Source organism: Melitaea cinxia, chromosome 1 (genome assembly GCF_905220565.1).
Source record: "Melitaea cinxia chromosome 1, ilMelCinx1.1, whole genome shotgun sequence".
In the NCBI taxonomy this organism is placed as follows: Eukaryota; Metazoa; Arthropoda; class Insecta; order Lepidoptera; family Nymphalidae; genus Melitaea; species Melitaea cinxia.
Genome location: NC_059394.1, coordinates 11088009 through 11109075, shown reverse-complemented (window position 1 = coordinate 11109075; position 21067 = coordinate 11088009). Strand labels below are relative to the sequence as shown.

General features: G+C 32.8%; 1 protein-coding gene across 1 annotated transcript in view; it reads left to right on the top strand.

Annotated features, from left to right (window-relative positions):
• Positions 1-519: 519 nt before the first annotated feature.
• Positions 520-21067, top strand: part of LOC123656824 (C-Maf-inducing protein-like) — a 47070-nt gene continuing 26522 nt past the window's right edge. The window contains exons 1-2 of the mRNA XM_045592448.1: positions 520-1649; positions 7265-7368. Coding sequence (XP_045448404.1) covers positions 992-1649; positions 7265-7368 — 762 coding nt within the window. The 5' untranslated portion in view covers positions 520-991. The remainder of the gene's footprint in view (positions 1650-7264; positions 7369-21067) is intronic.

The window sequence follows — 21067 nt, the reverse complement described above, 5'->3', positions numbered from 1 at the left end:
TTGTCAGCAACTGTTAATGATATAGAAATTGAACATATCGACAATGAATGACAAAAAAAATGTTCTAGTTTATTTTTTTTTGTATTTTTCAGTATTGCATTAAAAAAATATTGACTATTAAATTAAAAAAAAAAACTCTTATTACATATCATGGATTATACATATGGGGGAAACCATGTAAAAACGCGCCTTGCAGTCTACCTCGAAGGTGGTGAGGAAACGAGTTCATCGTCATCATTTAGTCGCTTTTAGACCGCTTTACTCTGAAAACGGTTAATTTTACAAAAAAATACACGAAGCATTTTTTGTAAGTAATATTACTACAAACAATTTATATTGTTTTTTTTAGTTAATCTTAAACTATTAAACTGCCATCTAACGTTTAACTGGGGAACTTTTTAGACGATTACAACAGTGTATTACCGAGTAAAATATCTAGTGTACGGAATGGAATGTAGATGGAGCTAGTAGTTGCATTAAATCTATCTCTTGAAGGTGTTGAATTTTGTCCTCGCATTTGCGCATGTGAAGTGTACGTCAATATAAACAACAGAGAAGTCCACAATCGAGTAGGTATGCTATGTATATGTATAGCTCGATGACAGCGCCAGCCAGTCAGTGGTGCTCAGTTTGCGCACACTGCTTGAGATACTCGAGGCTGATTGTGTTACGTTTTGACGCATATAATTCGTATAGTTTATGCGGGTAATGATCGATTCGCGTAAATTATTTTCCCAGACGTTTGATTGTACCAAACTACAGTGAAAAATCATTGTGAATATAGTATTATAATGGTGATGACATCAAATACAATTCACATTTTAGATAAATTTCATGAGCTCTTTCTATAGGTAGCATTTATCTTATGCTGATAAAATGTGAAAATCCTTTAACGTTTATTTATTTATTTAATCAATCGTTAGCCTAGGAGTGTAATAAGTGCATTTAATATTATCGTAAAGAGATACAAACATGTGTGACTATTTTATTTATGTGTTTTAAAAAAATCGTGATGCCTTCTTATAGCCAAGAAATTAACGTGGACGTAAATTCAAATAATGATAACACTTTGAAGGTGAATATAAAAGAAAACAAGAAAGAACCAGTTAAATATGTAGCAACAGATCTAGCTAAAAATGGAGCACCGGATGGGCTTAACGCTGACCAAAGACTAGCTTTTGCATTAAGAGATTTTTTGGGACCTTCCAATATGGTTTTTGCCGAAGACGGCCCATCTCCGTCCAACATAGAACAGCAACTGCCTTTTATCGATGAAACTGTAGACACGGAAGATGCTATACAATCAGAAGAGGAACCGACCCATAGTCATGAGACAGACGAGGTTCTAAATAATGCTGCATGCCGGTTGAGAAGGTGGCGAGCGGCATCTAGGAAACTTCGACGACCACGCATTATCAACAATTTAAGCACGGATGATGATTGTAACGGTGTTGTGAAAACGTTTAATGGCGGACATACGGATCTAGCAGATCGCCTACGGAGCTTAGCTGCAGCAAGCAACATGTCCGCATCAGCTGGAGAGCTACTATCGTTAGCACCACCACCCCTAGCAGCTACTGCGCCGCCCTCTCCTGGATGTTTGCTTACACCTTCATTAGTAGATCAAAGTTCTCCAGAATATTTTGTAAGTAAATTTTGATAAACCTTTATTAAAATACATGACGCAATAAAAAAATATTTCAACAACTTAATTTATTTTATTAATTTAGAGATTTCATTAAATATGTATCAATTACATAGTACCTGTTATCACAGCATATTATAAATAAAGTTATAATTTGTACAGAACTGCACGAACACTGTGTTCCGATAGTTCTCTTTGACGTCAAAACCGATATGCGTCGGCAAAAACTTTCACAAACATTACATAAATTATTGCGTTTGCATTCTTTGTGTGATAAGATTTAAAGGTATGTTATTTATTTTATCTTTTGTTAGATAAAATATTTATTATAATACCTATAGCTCTCAGAGCCAGAATAAGCAAGGATAAGCCTTATTCTTTATAGGAGCAGCCAAACTGTGGAACGTTTAAAAACAATACACTGCGAAAAAAGAAGGTTTATTCTTTTATTTATTTATAACCAAAATTCGATTAAATTTATTGCTAAAAATTTATACCATACGTAAATTATGAATGAAAATTTGACAATATTAAATACTTAAGATTTACAAAAAAAAAAAAAAAAAAACAAAGGACAAATGAAGTATTAATTTACTACGCGGTTTCAATAACCACAAAGACCTATACAAAAATTACGTCCGCACATATATCAAAGATTCCCGAGTTAATTACAAGAACTAATCATAAAAATCAAATAGTGGCTGTAAATTCGGTTTCTGTTTTTCTTTCTAACCAACACTTACGCGGCACTCTTTAGGTCACTATTGATTGCAGGAAAAAGAGTATCCCAAAACGGCAATATCTTATTGGTGATATTTTAATACCATATACCCTGTTCACATCAACTCATTTTTATTTCAAGGTATGGGTTGATAAGTTTATTATCGACAGTTTTATTTACAGTTGAAGAATCCCAGAATATTTATTAAATAAATCAAGTTTCTTGACGTCATCGGAACGCTGCTGGTCGCCGGTTGAAATATATCTTCAATGCTATTGAATACATAAGCATTACGATTTGAATTTAGTTACTTACGCCGAAATGTTTCTGTAGTTGTACTTCTTAAACAGATCTTATGTTTTACTTAATAATTTTTTCTACAAAGTAGTTTAGATAATGGCATTTATTTATTTATTGCAATAATTAAATTAATCATAATTGCTAACTACACTTAGAACCAATGTATTTGGAGGTAATGTTTTGATTACTGACTCGAGCCTTAGGGCCTGTTTTACCGGTTGCCGTTGGTACTGGAGGCCAGAAAGCTATATGTGGATTTACTCGAGCGTCGTAGGAACCTATTGGATTGTGAAGATTAAATGCTAAAGTGACAAAAAGGTTTTAAGATTTATGCAGTGTTTCAGCAGTGGAGAGAGTCAGTCAAAAAGAAATAGGTATACAACCGTTTCGGAAATTAATAGTATATGCGCTCTACATTTTTCTGATAAGGTAAAAATATTAATCTGCCGGTTTGCGTGGTGAGTGTGATCGTATGAAGAGATAGAATTTCTTAACCGACTTCCAAAAAAGGAAGAGGTTCTCAATTCGACTGTATTTTTTTTTATGTATGTTACATCAGAACTTTTGACTGTGTGGACCGATTTCGACAATTTTTTTTTAATCGAAAGGTGGTATGTGTCAATTGGTCCCATTTAAATTTATTTGAGATCTAACAACTACTTTTCGAGTAGTATGGAGGAAATTCTTTAATATGACGGCTTGAAAAATAATTGTGTTTGCAGGCAAACAAAAAAAAAACCGACTTCAATTACATCGACAAGTAATACAACGTAGATCGACGAAAAAATAGTCAAGTAACTACGCGTTATCAAAGATTACTCAAAAAGTAGTTATCAGATCTCGATAAAATTTAAATGTGACTACATGATAAACATCAGCTTTTGATTAAAAAAAAAATTATCAAAATCGGTACACCCAGTAAAAAGTTATGCGGATTTTCGAGAGTTTCCGTCGATTTATCTGGGATCCCATCATCAAATCCAGGTTTCCTTATCATGGTACAAAACTAGGGATATCTCCTTTTCAACAAAAAAAAAGAATTATTAAAATCAGTACATCCGGTAAAAAGTTATGTGGTATAATACAACGTAGGTCGACGAAAAAATAGTCAAGTAAATACGCATTAGATATAACTCGAAAAGGACCTGTCAAATCTCAATTAAATTTAAATTGGACCACATGACACGCAACACTTTTCAATTAAAAAATAATCGAAATAATCGGTCTACCTAGTCACAAGATCTGAGGTAACAAACATTAAAACACTTCAATCAATACCAATAATAATTTACTCTTTAGTGTACACATAAAAAGACGTTTACAATTTATTAAACTATTCACAAAAAGAAATGTACAACAGGCGTTCTTATCGCTAAACAGCGATCTCTTCCAGACAACCAGCTTGGAGGAGATAATGTGAAAAAGGCGGAAAGGGTGTACAGACTTAAAATAAAAGAAAACAGGAAGAAAATCAAAGATACACACATACATGCATACACAATATTAACTATACTAAAAATTAAAGAACTTATTACATAAAAATATATATAAACACACTACAAACATAAATACATATAAACATATATATATTGGCCACAGCATTTGTTGCAGATGATTGTCACAGCTCTAGTATGTTGGTAGGATCCCACATCGTCGTTGATGGCTATAGAGCCCTATTGCGGCCCGGCATTTCTTGCCACATCGATTGCACTCAAATCGCGAAGCCGTTGGAGGAGGAGATGAGGCATAGCGCAGTTTTTTCTGCTTGATATTCTCGAGCCAGTCTTCGTCGTGCTTGGCAACTCCGATTTTGATGTCATGGCACCATTCGGATCTCATTTCGGCGCGATTTTCCCAGCATTCGGTCGGGATCCCAAAGCTGATCATATCCCTCCTGCAGGAGTCTTTAAACCGTAGCACTGGGCGCCCTGCGGGTATCTTCGCGTCCGCTATCTGACCCAGCATTACTTGACGTGGAAGTCTCTCGGGGGCCATTCTATGTAAGTGTCCAAGCCAACGCAATCTACGCTGTTTCAGCATTGCGGTGATGCTACAGCAGCCTGTCTTTGAGAGAACTACCTCGTTACTCATTTTGTCTCTCCAAGTGACTCCAAGTATAGTCCTCAGACAGCGCATATGCAAGGCATTAAGTTTGCGTTCTTGTCTTGTGTAAGTAGTCCATGTTTCCGAAGCGTACAACAGTATACTAAGGACGCAGGTCTGGTATACAAGGACTTTAGTGTGTACACTAAAGTCCACATATAAACATATACACATACAGACATATACACATATAAACATATATACATACACATATATACATATAATATTATATATAACTATATATTATTAAGGAACAGTAATAGAACAAATAAGTGTATATAAATATATTATAAGTACAAATAGCAGTGACTAATGACGAAGTGGACGACAGTAATGTCAAAGTCTTAAGCAGTGTTTCTTAACCTTCTTTTTGGAAGATTCCAGTGATGTTGCATGTCTAATGTGTAATGGTAAAATATTCCATAACCGTGCAGCCTCAATGCAGAAAGACTTGCTGTAGAAGGCAGTAGAGTGTTTACCGATTTTCAAAGTGAGATTTTCACTAGAACGAAGTGATTTTTTGTGTGAGTCAAAGAGAAATTCAAAGCATTCTTTCAAATAAGATGGAAGGATGGGATTAAATAATATAGAATATAGGGGAGATAGTACATGAGTATTCCTGCGCAGACGTATAGGAAGCCACTTGAGTTTTGCACGGAACTCAGAGAAGTGATCATACTTGTGGAGACCAAATATGAACCGAATACAGTTTTGGAGACGCTCAAGTTTATTTAGTTGATCTTCCCTTAAGTCTAGATAGCAAGTGTCAACGTAATCAAGGATAGGATGAAGAAGAGATTGGGCAAAAGCAACTTTAGTAGGAGTAGGAAAAAAATTACGCAACCTTCTTCAATCCAACTTAGATCCTTCTCCTTTTGGAGGCAGTTAAAAACGCTGTTTATGCCGTACAATAAATATTTCTTGAGTGAATTAAGTATCATTTTTGTAAAGTAATTAATTACAAAAATATTTAATAAACCAAATTATGAATAAAATAAAATTACTAAGTATGTTGATATATATGATAATTTTGTTTTAACAAGTACTGGTTAGGTCTTTTTATTTAAATCCAGTACTACACATACACATGGTCTACTTCTTTTACTTCTCATTTTTATTATATGCAGTGTATTTTTATTTATTTTATTGCAATATATTTGTAACTAGTAAATCATATGTTGTCTCACTATTAGCTAATGTTCCCCTATATTATATATCTATCTGAATAAAAAATTGCCGTTGCTTAGCAATAGAATGTTTAAAAATAGAATCTTATAGTAAAGACGTACGTAACGACCTGTGTTAAATTGACGTTATAATATCTATCGGCCGATAGCCTTACATATTATCTGACGCACAACAGAGAAACCGGTAGGTTATCGTTTTGACAAAAAATTTTAACAGTATTATTTTAAAAAAATATTGGAATATTATATAAACTATAAAGTGAACAAAATAATATAATAATAATAATAATAATAAATACTCTTTATTGTACACCACAAAGAAACATTACAACAAAAGTGATACATGAAAAGAAAGATGTACAAAGGCGATCTTATCGCTAAGAGCGATTTCTTCCAGACAACCTTTGGGCATAGGACATAGCGAAGAAAAAGAGAAGCGGTAGGGAAGTGTACAAACAGTTGATAAAGAATTGGTATATAGTTAACAAGCAGTATGATATTAACAGAAGTAAATATACATATACACATTATATAATAACGAGAGAAATTTTCATACCATATTATAGATACTTAAGTACATTTGTCCTTCGTATAAGAAGTCAGCGTAAAACAAAAAAATCATTAAACTTATTATTTGTACTCAAATACTTTCTTAACATATTCCTAAAAATATGTAAAATGAAATATAATAAATCTTTAGTCGTGCAAAATAAAAATCGCTAGATATGGATTAATGGCAAAATGTATCAATTTTGATAATTTATTTGTGAGTTGATATCATAGTTCTAACCTAAGTGTGACATCACAAAACATTTCGGTGTCGATTGAAGTCGCCAATAAATAGCTCTGACCACTTACTGTCCATTAACTCGCATACATTAATGGTTTAGCGCTGTAGCTGAGTAGTTACAAACAGTTTATTTAATATTATTTCTTCACATTGTAATCTATATTCTCGTTCTTGTAAGCTAATAATTAAATTAAAGATTTTAATAAATAAAATATATACTAAATATAAAACAAAATAATTCTGAGAAACCATCGAAGTGGAAATGAAACTAGTACATACCTACATACTACCTAAAGGTACACAAGTGCTTAAAATTAGATACTACATTGTTAATAATTAAAATAATAACTAAGCTAAAACATCCAAAAATATTTCACATGAGACAGCTTAGATTTTTAGTAAGTATAACTGTAATTATTCCGTCATAAGCTAGGTCAGTGGTACGGTACAAGTAAAACTTTTATCTAGTTTTACGTCAGTGAGTTTCTATTTTCTGAAAGATGGCTCGGTTATAGTAGATAAGCAGTTCGGGTCGATTGAAGCGAGACTTGTACCTCGCGCCCTCATGACCCAAATTTTAGGACCGACGTCATCAACAGGAAGACATGTTTGTAGGTCGACGGTACAGCGACCTTCTGACCGCATCTCGGGATTACAAACGTTGAATCTAAAATGCAATGTTACATAACCTATATTGAAGATATTCTTATTACTTTATTTTGAAAGCGATTTTTGGCCGTATATAATATAAATTAAATTATATATATTGTTTTCTCTTAAGTCAAAAACAGTTCCTTGTTGTTTATTTAACAAAGAACATAAACCTTAACAGTTAGGAATTAATGTATTAGTAATTTTTATTTAAATTTATTATTATCTTTTATTAAATGTAAATAAAATTATTTTTGTATGGTAAGGACCTAATAAGAGTACTTTTCACAACTGTCTGGTTGTCGCTTAAATCTTCGAAATTGTAATTAGTGGTTTAAATGCGGTTTTTATATTCATTTCAGATTTTTTTCTATATTAAATAAATATATTTAAAAAAAATACAGTCGAATTGAGAACCTCCTTCTTTTTGGGAGTCGGTTAATAAATAAAATAAATATCTACATATACAATACACACACGGTCGTCTGTTCGAAAAGTAAGCAACTTAATGCTTGTGTTACAGGTAACAGCCGACTGGTATAGCTAGCATAGCATTTTTTTTTCGATAAACATACTTATAAGTAATATATATACATATATATATAAATATATTATATGACACCAAGACTCCGGGTAGGAATCGAACCCACAACCCCCGGAGCAGAAAGCAGAGTCACTACAAACTACGCCAACGGGTGACTCTAGTATATTATTTTATTTATACACATTACAACCGTGATTTCTACATTGTGTTGATGTGATCAGTACATCTAAATACGTACTTCTAATACTTTGAAAAAAAAAATGCTGTTGATACACAATTTTTCATGTATTGTTTCAATATAATTCCTATAATATAAAAAAAACAATCTTCAGACGTAAAATGTCGTTGCTAAAATATTGGAACGTATTCAAAAAATGGAGTAAGGCGTGCGCTAAGATGTAGGTTAGATATGGAATGATCGATTGCCTTTACTTTAATTGTAATTTTTAGGTACAGGCGATAATATATACAATTCTTTTATATTATTAATTGAATCCTCATCTTAATTATAGCGAATGATTTTAAGGCGTGTACATAGTCCATCACAGTAAAATACATGCTAAACCCACATTTTCCCTGCGTTAATTGGGATAAAAGTCTTAAATAAGTAAAATACGGGCCTACAATGATATAATATTTAAAAAAAAATCTAGTATGTTTTACCAATAGCATTATTTGCATTAAAACATGGCAATAATAATAGTCGTTTTATCTATAAAACATATAATTTCTAATACTACTGAAAACATTGCTACTAACAGTGAGAATAAGTTGCTATTACCGCAGTCTCCAAGCATCTCTACATGTCCGTCAATTCTCATTATATCCTTTTTAGAGATTTATAACTTCTTTATAGTCCAGAACTCAACAATTTATATGAAAACAATGAATTTGAATAACCTCAATCATTTCGATTTCATTACCCTATTGAGTTATCTAAACTTTCAACCCTATAGTTAATTGTAAATAATATTTTTTTCTTTATCTTCATTACCACCACTGGTTCCACTATCGTTATCTACATACAAGATACGCGCGAAAAACATAATCGTTCCTTTGCAGTCGGGTAAAAATGCATAAGTGCGTTTTGATCTACAAAAATAGTCAAGCCACGTCTCGTCAATACTATAGTATGATTTATTTCCCGAATGAGGAGCTTCTGGAGTATTTATTGCTGGATTTCTCTCCGAATATCTAACATTTAGTAATATCAGTATCATCATACTGACATTACAAAATAGCGAATGTTTATCTCTAGAAGAAAACTTTAACTGAAGTGATATTAATTCCGTAATTATAACTTTTTAGAATTTTCAGAAATTTCTTCGATTTAAAGAACAAATATTAATCATCAGCTACGGTTAAAAAACAAACAGGGAATGAACATATTTTGCTATATTTTATGTTTTCAGCGGAACTTTCTTGTATTCTTTATATAATAAATAATTAATTTATAGACAATTTGTAGCAATAGTCAGAAGTGAACAAATGCCTCCTTATTATTTATTTATTTTTAATATTAAATATATTAAATATGTTAAATATGCTAAAGAGCGATATCTTCAGGATAAGCATTGGTCATAGGACACGATGCAGTAGCAGCGGTTAGAAGTGTGCACATATTAAGAAGAAAAAGAAAAAAAATCAATTTTGATATATATTTAATTATAAAAATAAGTAGCATTATCAAAAATACGTAGATATAAACTACGATAATTATGATAGACTTACATAAACATAAAATACTTATATAAAAATAAATTAATATTTAATATGTAATACAATTATAATACATTTTGGACCTGGATGACCGGCTTTGCTTGGTTTTTTTTTTTTGTAAATCGTTTTTTTTTTGGAAATTTTATTTAAATACGAATTACATACCTACTGATAAAATATGAATAATATTTTTCGATCTTAGCGTCATAATAAAAAAAATATGAACTGGTTATTTAAATAAAAAAATTACGAGTGCAATTAGAAAAAAAAGGAAAAAAATCGATCGGTAGACATGAGAATTTGAACCGTTGTCTTCTCGATCGTGGGCCCAGCCCATTTGCCACCTGAGCTAGATAATGGTGCAATTTATCTTCGTATTCTAATGATATTCTAACATTTTTTTTATTGCCTAAAAACAGGGATCGATTTATCGCTCCCGAAATCCCCTGCATACTAAATTTTATGAAAATGGTTCGAGTCGTTTCCGAATTTTAAGGTATCTCGTTTCTCTCGTTTTGTATTATTTTCAGTAAACAAATCCCCCAGTAAAAGTCTTTCTCATATATCATCTATGTGTGGACAGCGGCCAGATGAGCGGATAGTCCCTAATATAGCCCCATACCAAAATCAAACTAACAACCAACAACCATGGTACGAGTAGTTGAACCTAGGCTTAAGTTTACGTTACGACGATTTAAAAAGTGCTTTTGAAGCTTACTGGAATAAAATATTTTTTTAATTTTAATTTGGTTGTTTTCTAATTGTATGGAGGCCTTTGTTACTCGGAGGCTTTGTACCTATACGGGTACATCCCTAGTTCATACAAACATAACTATACTTAAGTAGACATACGTATATATTACATGGAAGTCATCTCGATTTTCTTGCGTCAACGATATTTAGTAAATCCATGACAAAAGGTGACTCGCCATGTTGACGAAAATTTTATTACGTGTATTTCTCGTAATAAGCTAGTTCTTAGGTTATACAAGAAAAACGAAAAAAAGACTAACAGACATAATGACAGTGGCACCACGCTGCTCCACTGCGTGTTGGCAGATATGTGCTATGAGTAACGATTGCTATCAGGTATTTATGATAACAACCGGGGCCGACAGCTTAACGTGCTCTCCGGGGCACGGTGGGGAGACCCACACGGACAGACATCCAAACAGGAAAGAAATATTTGTACAAATACGAATATCTATCCCGAGTGGAACCCGAACCCGCAAAACGTCGGTGTTTAACGCGACTACTCGTACCACTTCACCAGAACGGTTGTTGATAAATGAACGGTATAGTTAAAAAGTAAATGTCAAAAGGATTCTAAAAATATACCCAGTTTAAAAAAAAATTGAGAGATTAAGATTTTTAATAAAATAGAACTAAAAATTACTGCAATCCACCACGTTACTTGAAACACCAACCGGACCGAATGATGTCGCGTCTTAGTAAATATGGCGCTGTTACTCCAACTTTTTTGTGAAAACGCGTTCTATTATTCTATTTCTGCTTAATTTGATTACTGAACTTGTGGTTTGTTTACGATTTGGTAATAGAAATAAAAAGCCAAGGATTAACGATGGAACAAGGATTTACTAATGCAAATAGCTGTAATTTGCCCAGAATAGACTTGTTGATATTGGGAGACTTTCTTACATCAAATAAAGACTTGTTCATCTGAATTTCGAAACGTTAAAACTTCCTTGTAACTTCCATTATTTACACTTTCATTATTTTGTTAATAGGAACACTAACAAACTTTAACATGTGTTGCTATAAACGTGTTTTTTAATGTTTACGCGAATTTCACTAATTTTAATGAAACTACTTTTTCCGATTTTATCACGGATATTAGTATGAACACAGGAAGGAGTTCTCCCGCAACTGCTGTAAAGTATCCGAAACATGGGGCATGTAAAAAAAACCTAATAAACCGCGATTAAATCCGAAAAAATGGTTTCATTATAATGACGTGTTTTTGTTTTGCAAAAACACTTTCTTTTGTAAGCTTTGCAATTAATTTTTATGAGAATATTTTCCTTACTTTCTTCATTTGCTACGACTTGCCACAATGCAATGTTTATCTTAGGCGTGACGTCATAAGCGGCCGCCATTGGCAGCTAGAAACGTTTCAAACGCAATTTAAAGTAGATAAGAAAAGTGTAAAAAAATGCGTTAAAAAAATTGTTTATTACTGAAATATTGTATTTTTCGAAAAAAATAGGCACTACATTATAGAAGGATATTTAAAAAATTATCACCATTCCTATTATAATAAACTCTTTTATTTAACATACGCTTATGCTTCAGCCGGTAATATCCCACAGCTGGGCATAGGTCGCTTTCCCCATGTAGGAGAAGGATCTGGGCATAATTAACCACACTGCTCCAATACGGGTTTGCGAATATATTCCCTACTATGAGTAACGATCGCTATCAGGTGTACATGATAACAACCGGGACCGACAGCTTAACGTACTCTCCGAGGCACGGTGGGGAGACCCAAAAGGACTAACAACCAGACCGGAATCAAACCCGTGACCGTCGGTGTTAAGCGACAGCGACAGGGCGCACGCACCATTACCCCAGAGCGGTCATTTTATTTAAAATGAGAAAAGAAAAAAAAAACCTGCAAATTCTATGCTGTGTTTAATGGGATGATATTTTTTTTGAAAATTAAATACTAAATATTAAAATAAATTGTTTTTGTAGATAACTTAATTCGACAATTTCAAAATTTATACATAAATTCATTTTCATATGTCACACAATCTCGGATATATCGGCAATGGCCAAAAAAATTGTATTTTATCATCTTGCAATATCTTGACTAATTCACACGTTCGGTAGTAAGCAGTAGGAAAAAAAACTCACGTTAGTTTAATTAGGTACTTATAAAAAAAAATAGATCGTAAATTGTAAGTAATTAAATTAATTTCAGTTTACAGCAATTATGAATTCGTTTACATCTCCCAACACATCCAACGTCAACTTGTCCTGTATAAAATATTACGTCACAAAATCGATAAAAGTAAGTTTTTATCCTCATGATGACTTCACCTCTGTTTTGTTTATTAGCTGTTTCGTCGTAACTTTTCTATGATATTTGTCAGCTCACTAATCCAGATTTAGATAGCAATAAAAATTTGGAATTACTGTGTTGCTTTACGAAGTTTCCGGTTCAAACATATTGGCAACCAAATTTTATAAGCTAGGTGAGTTGAAACAGTCTGTTTCAACTTACCTCGCTTGCATTTTGTCCTTGCAGATAATCACAGATTAGCTGTGATTCATGTAATAGTGTGAAACATTATTATATGGTAGAAACTAAAATATTTATTCTTCATATTCAATAGGCTTCATAGTTACTAGTTTCTTGACATAATAAATAACAGCATATTCCGTAAAGTGATTCTCGCGTTATTTTGCTATCATCCGTACATCCAAAATGTTGACGTCCAACATAATATTTTTTTTTTAAACTATAATAGTATTAAAAAAAAGACTTCAAATGATAGCCTGATGTGTATTTTCTATAAAATCTGTCGGATTTTATAGCATATTAATTTGTCATTTTGTCATTGTTATAAAAATATATAGGTTTAGAGTAAGAGCTTTCCATATATTTTTTTCTGAGAGTAAAGCACAGCCGGAGGCGTCCATAAGATTACGCTAAGCTAAGCTAACGCTTTAATAGAACATTAACTTTTTAACCGACTTTAAAAAAGGAGGAGGTTACTCAATTATAATACTGATCAAAATGTAAGAAAAGCATAACTAAAAGATATCTTAAACAATTCAAGAATTTATTTAATTATTACTATTCTTTCACGCTCTACTTATATTATACATTTATTTAATAGCTCGTAAAATTTTGATCGTTTATAACATAAATACTATATTTTATTCATCTTCTAAAGTTCGAATACATTTTTACAATTACAAGTACAATTTGTTTTATATATGACACTTGACGCAAATGGTAAGAGACCTAGGAGAGTTGAAACAGTTGTTAAATTAAGAGATAACTTTAAAACTAATACTAAATAAAATCTTGTTTTATTAACTCACAAAGGGGTACGATAAACGGTGTCTCTATTTCCTTTGTACCTATAAAAAGTCAACTTTAAGTCATCTGGTGACTTAACTAACTCTTACTAATGAGGTAAGTTGAAACAATGGTCTAGGAGATTCTATATTTCGTAGAAGAGAGCTATTATGAAAAACACACATTTATAATTGTGTTTGCAGGCAAACGAAATAAAAACTGACTTCAATTACATCGAAATGTAATACAACATACATAGACGAAAAAAAATTGTCAAGTAAATACGCATTATCAAAGATTACTCCAAAAGTTGTAATCAGATCTCGATGAAATTTAAATATAAACACATGATAAACATCGGCTTTCGATTAAATTAAAAATCATCGAGGGTTTTCCTCCATTTCTCTAGGATCCCATAATCAGATCCTGGTTTCCTTATCATGATACCACACTTAGGATATCTTCTTTCCAACAAGAAAAGAATTATCAAAATCGGGTCATAAACGACGAAGTTATCCCCAAACTTACATAAAATATATATATATATATATATTCGATATATATATATATATATATATATATCGAATCGAATCGGTCCTCTTGCCTCCTTTTTTGAAGTCGGTTAACAACGCAGTAACTAAAAAGAAAAACTTTTTGGAATCTGTCTGCAAGACCCAAATGTTAACAATTTATTTATATCTTATTATTGTAAAGATTTTATTCCAATTAAATCCACACTGTATATAAGTAAAAAAATAAATAAAAGAATATAACTATAAAGAACTTCTATAACTTATAATATCTTACATATATTACATGTTATGGAAGATAAAGTAAAAGGTGTTCAATAAAAGGAACTATATGAGTGGTTTTAATTATAAACTATACTTGAACAGAATATATTGTTTTCTCTCTCCTTTCCGCTCTGGTGTAATGGTGCGTATGCCGTGTCGGCAGCGCCTAAACACCTACAGTCGCGGGTTCGATTGCCGCTCGGAGTGGATATTTGTGTTTATAGAAATATTTATTTACGGTGGTTGATAGTCCTTGTGGGTCTTCCCACTGTTCCTCGGAGAGCACGTTAAGTTGTCGGTCCCGGTTGCTATCATGTACCCCTGATAGCGATAGCGATCGTTAATCATCATCATCAGTTTAGCCTATCGCAGTCCACTGCTGGACATAGCTCTCTACAAGTCCGCGCCAAAAACGGCGTGAACTCATGTGTGTGATAGCGATCGTTACTCATATATCATCAGGAGAGCGTGGTGGATTAAACTCTACTCTGCTCTACATGGGAAAAGAGAACTATGCACAGCAGTGGGACATTACAGGGTGAAGCATAAGCGTAGAATTGTTTTAATGCTTTTAAATTATTCTCTGTCCCATTTTACTAACCATATTAAAAAATACCATTCACAATCTCTATTAAAACATAAAATGAAAGTGAGTTGATAAACCACAATGAATAATATTATGTGCCAAATACACAACTTTCACTCAATTTAAGCATCGAAAGGCGGCTAAGTGCTAATTAAACTAAAGAAGGATTCCATATATATGGATCCTCACACAGTATGAAACCTAAAAACGCCAAAATTCTTTTTTGTTGTGTACAAAACGTATTCGTAAGAAGAATATTATTTTTTTTACACATTCAGTACAATTTCCCAGTGTTTGTTTATTTTGTATGTCCTATTAGGTTTTGAATTTACGATTCGAATTCGGCGCGGGCTGTAAAGTCTTAGAGTGAGAATATATTTTATTTTAGACCACTTTCGGAATAAAGAAAGAGGAATAAACATCAATGACATAAATCAATATACAACAATGTTAAGGTACAAAGGCGGCTTATCGCAAAGTAGTCGTTTCTTTCTGACAACCTCAGATTATAAAGAATAATATGCTAAGAAAATGTAGGTGGCGCATTTTTGTTACCGACATAAAAAATAATGACTATAATTCTTAGCAACAGTTCGTTACTTTAACAATGTTTATATACCTACTAAATGATACAATAATAAATATTGACAATGGCGCCTACATCTAAATTCGTCTTGGTGTTTGACTTTTAATGAACGTCTGTGTATATGTATAATGTACAACGCTCGCTACGCTGGAGAACGCTCAACGAAACACTTATTTCTCACTTAATAATAATAAAATGAATATATTCCTCACTTCAAATCTATACCTAGTTATTCATTCACAATACACACTTTTAACTACATTGAATATGTAGGTACGTTATCATACTAATCTCTTATACACCACATATCGCGTTGCGTTAGCGTTAATTAAACAATAACTACTTCACTTACAAATTATCATATTTATAGGACAACAATCCCGCCAATACATGACAAAGACGGCGACTGACCAATCGTAAAATTAGTATTAACTATTAATAAGTAATATATAAATAGTAATACGGAAGATGCTGTCTCCATCTTTATGCTCTTCCGGCATTTCAACAAATAATAATCACAGTAAGAACAATACAATCTTATAAAATTATTAGAAGCAAGAGGATGGATGTCTATCCTTGTGGGTCTCGCTACCGTACCTCGGAGAGCACGTTAAGCCATCGGTCCCGATTGTTATCATAATTTTAGAAGCATAAATCTAAAAGATAACAGTAATTATTCTGTAACTACCCTGCAAAACAACAAAGATAGTAACTGACTTATCGTAAATGAATAGGTTTTAAATTAACTATTCGGAAGATGGCGTCACTATCTTTGTACTGTTCTGGTTCCAGCGAATAAATAATAAAAGTAATATCGACACAAAATCCAATTTTTAATAATTTGCAGAATTACAAATTTAAATGCTAACAATAATTATTATAATTAAATACGGTTTGTGAGTTTTGATCGTCTCTAACATTTGTGAATTAATCATGTTTAGATTCATCATTACAGCCTATACAGTCCACTGCTGGACATAGGCCTCCACAAGTTTACGCCAAAAATAACGTGAACTCATGTGTTTTGCCCATAGTCACCACGCTGGGCAGGCGGGTTGGTGACCGCAGTACTGGCTTTGTCGCACCGAAGACGCTGCTGCCCGTCTTCGGCCTGTGTATTTCAAAGCCAGCAGTTGGATGGTTATCCCGCCACCGGTGGGCTTCTTAAGTTCCAAGGTGGTTGTGGAACCTTGTTATCCCTTAGTCGCCTCTTACGACACCCACGGGAAGAGAGGGGGTGGCTAAATTCTTTAGTGCCGTAGCCACACAGCACATGTTTAGATTACTAAAAAATATTTAAAAAATACTTTTCTTAGATATAAGACAACAATGCTCGTTACGAAACGTACCCATCAAAGGCGGCCCGTGACATTGTTTGATGGGGGACTTTTTCACAAAATTTATTTGCATTATAGAAAATCTATTCCGTCCATGCAGATTCACCACCACTGCAGGCGCCAGCTCCAAACACCAGATACGGAAAACAAAATTATTTATTGCTTTCTTCACATCCACACAACCAATGGGTTTTGAAATATTGTTCTGATTTAAAAACATTGTCACACAACTTGTCACTGGAACGCAATCACTGGTGCTCCACTCGTACAACTTAATGCCAAATGTACGTAATATAATAATATTATAGGTCCTATGTATAGCTCTATGCCTAAAATTTTTAGAATTAAAATTACACAGGTAATAATATTTGAAGTGGAATCTCAGCGTTCTTTAGGACGAGCCGCCTCTGGTACCCATACTACGTGACCCGCTCAGGGAGGGTGACAGGGAGTCTTTAAAAATACCACGCTTGATCAAAGGGGCGGCATCACAAGTGTGATCTTAAGTTTTCATCTAGTAGTCATAAATCTCTAAAAAAATCTCATGTGTTTTCGAGATATATTCAAATATGGCGCGCTTTAAAACTCACAAGTGGCAACACTGGCGCATATATGCCAGGACGTCAGCTGATTAAAACTGGCGTAACAGTGAAGTGACAAGTGAAGTATGGTTAAAAATTATTTAAACCATACTTCTGAATTATTACTTCGTGAAAACTCGAGGAGGAGGAGGTATTAGCAAATACTACGGGGAGGGAGGGTGTTAAAAATTGTAAAAACAGGTCACGTAGTATGGGTACGTTTTCTTATGTATTTGCACACGTACCATGATGAAAAAAAATCTTAAGATAGTCTCAAATTACATAATTTTCTATTAAAATATCTTTCTGTACGTTTGAAATAGAAGGTCGATACTGACGTCAAAACAGACATTGTTTGAGCGTTGTAATTATAATGTCAATTTCATTTTGGATAAACACGACCACACCTACATTTGGCTCAAGAACACTGATCAACTAATTGCACAATTCCACTTCATAAATGATTTCAATTACAAAATTATGTGGTTTGTTTTAGAAAGTAAGTGTGTAACTTAGGCGTCAAAACAATATACCTATGTTCAAATCAAATCTATGCAGACGATATTAAAATATTTGTACCGATTTCTTCAGCTGCGCATTACAAGTTAATGAAGCGTATCTTGTATGACGAATTTGTATGACGCTATATAATTATTAAAACAAAGCATAAGGCATGTGGCTTCAATCACTTTAGTACTTACACGTCACATTAGTTGACATTTTTGGTTACTACTCTAGTCTTATGAGTCACAAAGTGTGGTTTCGTGCCTTCCTTAATAAAGTACCTAGTGCAGAAATATTTTTTCAGATCAGCTTCCATGAATCTCTAGATGAGCGTGTTAACTTTAAATTGATATATATGTAATCTATAATATAAAAATGAGTCGCTGAATGTGTTGCTAAGCGCAAAACTCGAGAACGGTTGGACCGATTTCGCTAATTCTTTTTTTAAAATATTCCTTGAAGTACGAGGATGGTTCTTACGGAGAGAAAAATTCTAAAAAAAAAATTTTAAATTTCCTGAAAAAGTCTAAAAACAACGCTTTTCTATACTCCCATACAAAAGATTTGTGATAATACTTAAAAGTCGATTTGAACTTTAATACCATACGATAAAGTTTGTGTTAGGCGATACGAAGTTCGCCGGGTCAGCTAGTAATGTTATTAAATATAATAAAATGGTAGGAAAGTCAAAATTGTACATTGAATATTTTTTTTTAAGAATACTTGGGGTGTGATCTACAATCGATACCGAAGCCAAAAATAGAACGTTTTTAGAATTTTTGTCTGTTTGTGTTTATGTATGTCCGGAATAAACTCAAAAGTACTGCATGGATTTACTTCAAAAGTCACGAATATTATTAAGAAGTCGGGTCAACATATAGGCTACAAATTATCATGCTATCACCTACGGGGAACGAGCAGTGAACCTTTATTTCTTTAACGCATTCTGTAACAACGTGTAATCTAACGACAAATATTTGAATGTTGTTATTATGTTAATAACCATGCTATAAGCTAGCTTCACACTAAATAAATACATTCTGTAGTATATTTAGTGTCAGCATTGCATCCGTGCGAAGCCGGGGCGGGTCGCTAGTATGTAAATAAATAAATATCTTTAACATTCAAACACAAGTCGGTGTATTCCTAAAATAAGCAACCTGTGTTATAGCTAACAGCCAACTGATATATCATTTTTTTAATAAACATATATAAATGTTACATGCAGACTAAGGCGGGAATCGAACCCACAACCTCCGGATCAGAAAGCATGGTCACACTTCAAACTGCGCCAATGGGCTAGTCATATGTAACTTCAAACGTTAAGTAAATAAAAACTATCTAGATTTAAATATCTTTTAATCTATACATCTATACAAATAAATAAAATTGGAATGTCTGTTTGTAATATTAAAATAACCACTTTTTACTAAATTCATATATATGTATGTATATACGGTATATATACCAAAATAGCATTTTTTATAATTTTTGTCTGTCTCTTGTCTGTCTGTCTATTTGTTTCGGCTAATCTCTGAAACGGCTGGACCGATTTTGACGGGACTTTCACTGGCTGATGTAATAAGGAATAACTTAGGCTACTTACTTTTATTTTAGAAATTTATTTATTTTGTAACTCTGCGAATTGAACAATAATTTTATTTAAATTCCACGCGGACGAAGTCGCAGGCACACCTAGTAATAAATAATACAACAAAACATACAGCAACGCTATAAACTGTTATGATTAGGTATTTTTAATGCACGGTAAAACCCGCTAAAAATGTAAAAATTGGCAAGATTTGTCGGCTGCCCGTTATGTTGAGTTGATTAGACCTGCACAGATATGTATGTATAAAAAAAAATAACATTCTTCTTTAATCATGGTATGCTGTTTCAAGGTAAAGGCCACAATTTTGCGTGTTAGTAATTGTCTTACATAAATCGAACAACGTTTTAAAGGCATTCATTTATTATTAAATTTTGAGATGAATGATTTTTGAGTTTTCTAACGTTATTTTGTAATATCGAACATCGTTTTTTTCGGCAATATATTTTAAAAGCAACATCACTTAACCAATAATTAACAACAATCTAAAAATGAACTGTTTAAACTTTAAAGTAATGTTTATGTTTTTTATACGAGCTAAGGTATAAATTCAAGAAATAGCACTTTATTGCGCTACTAAAATTGCATTAATAGTAGTTATTTTACTCTCCAAACAGAACACCGTAATTCCTACTTTAGAAGCTACTGAAATATCGCTGCCTCGATTCTACGTCATCGGTCTGTTGAATATAATTTTGACTCATGCAAAGTCTATCTGAATCATTGACATCTTGATATTCGATTCCCGAGACGGTCGCGCCCAATTGTCATTAGTTATTGTAGTCAATTCAATTCCCAGTGTTTCGACGTAATCCACCGAAGAATCAACACGAATTATGAAAAGCACGTGCAAACTGCAGCGCGATCTTACTTTGAGAATATTTACCAAATAAACAATGTTTGTTTGTATTTATAAGAGTCAGATTTACAATTTCAAGAGACAACGAAAGATTTTAAGGCATGTAATTATTAATTACTTACGTTTTTTCTCTTGTTTAAAATATATTGGAAAATATTTAGTGATAGATGATACTGTTTATGGTTATTAGTTGTATTTATTAAATGATATGATAGTGAAATAATATTATTGTGTTTTGTGTGCTCGCAAACAAAATAAAACCGACTACAATTACATCGACAAATAATAAATAACACGTAATGAATAAATAAAAAAATAAATAGACGAAATAATTGTCAAGTAAATGCACGTTATCGAAGATTACTCAAAAAGTAGTGTTCAGTACTCGATCAATCAATTTAAATGGGACTACAAGACAAGCATAAGCTTTCGACCAAAACAAGAATCATCGAAATCGGTAGGTACAACGGTGAATAGTTATGCGGTGTAAGTTATAACAC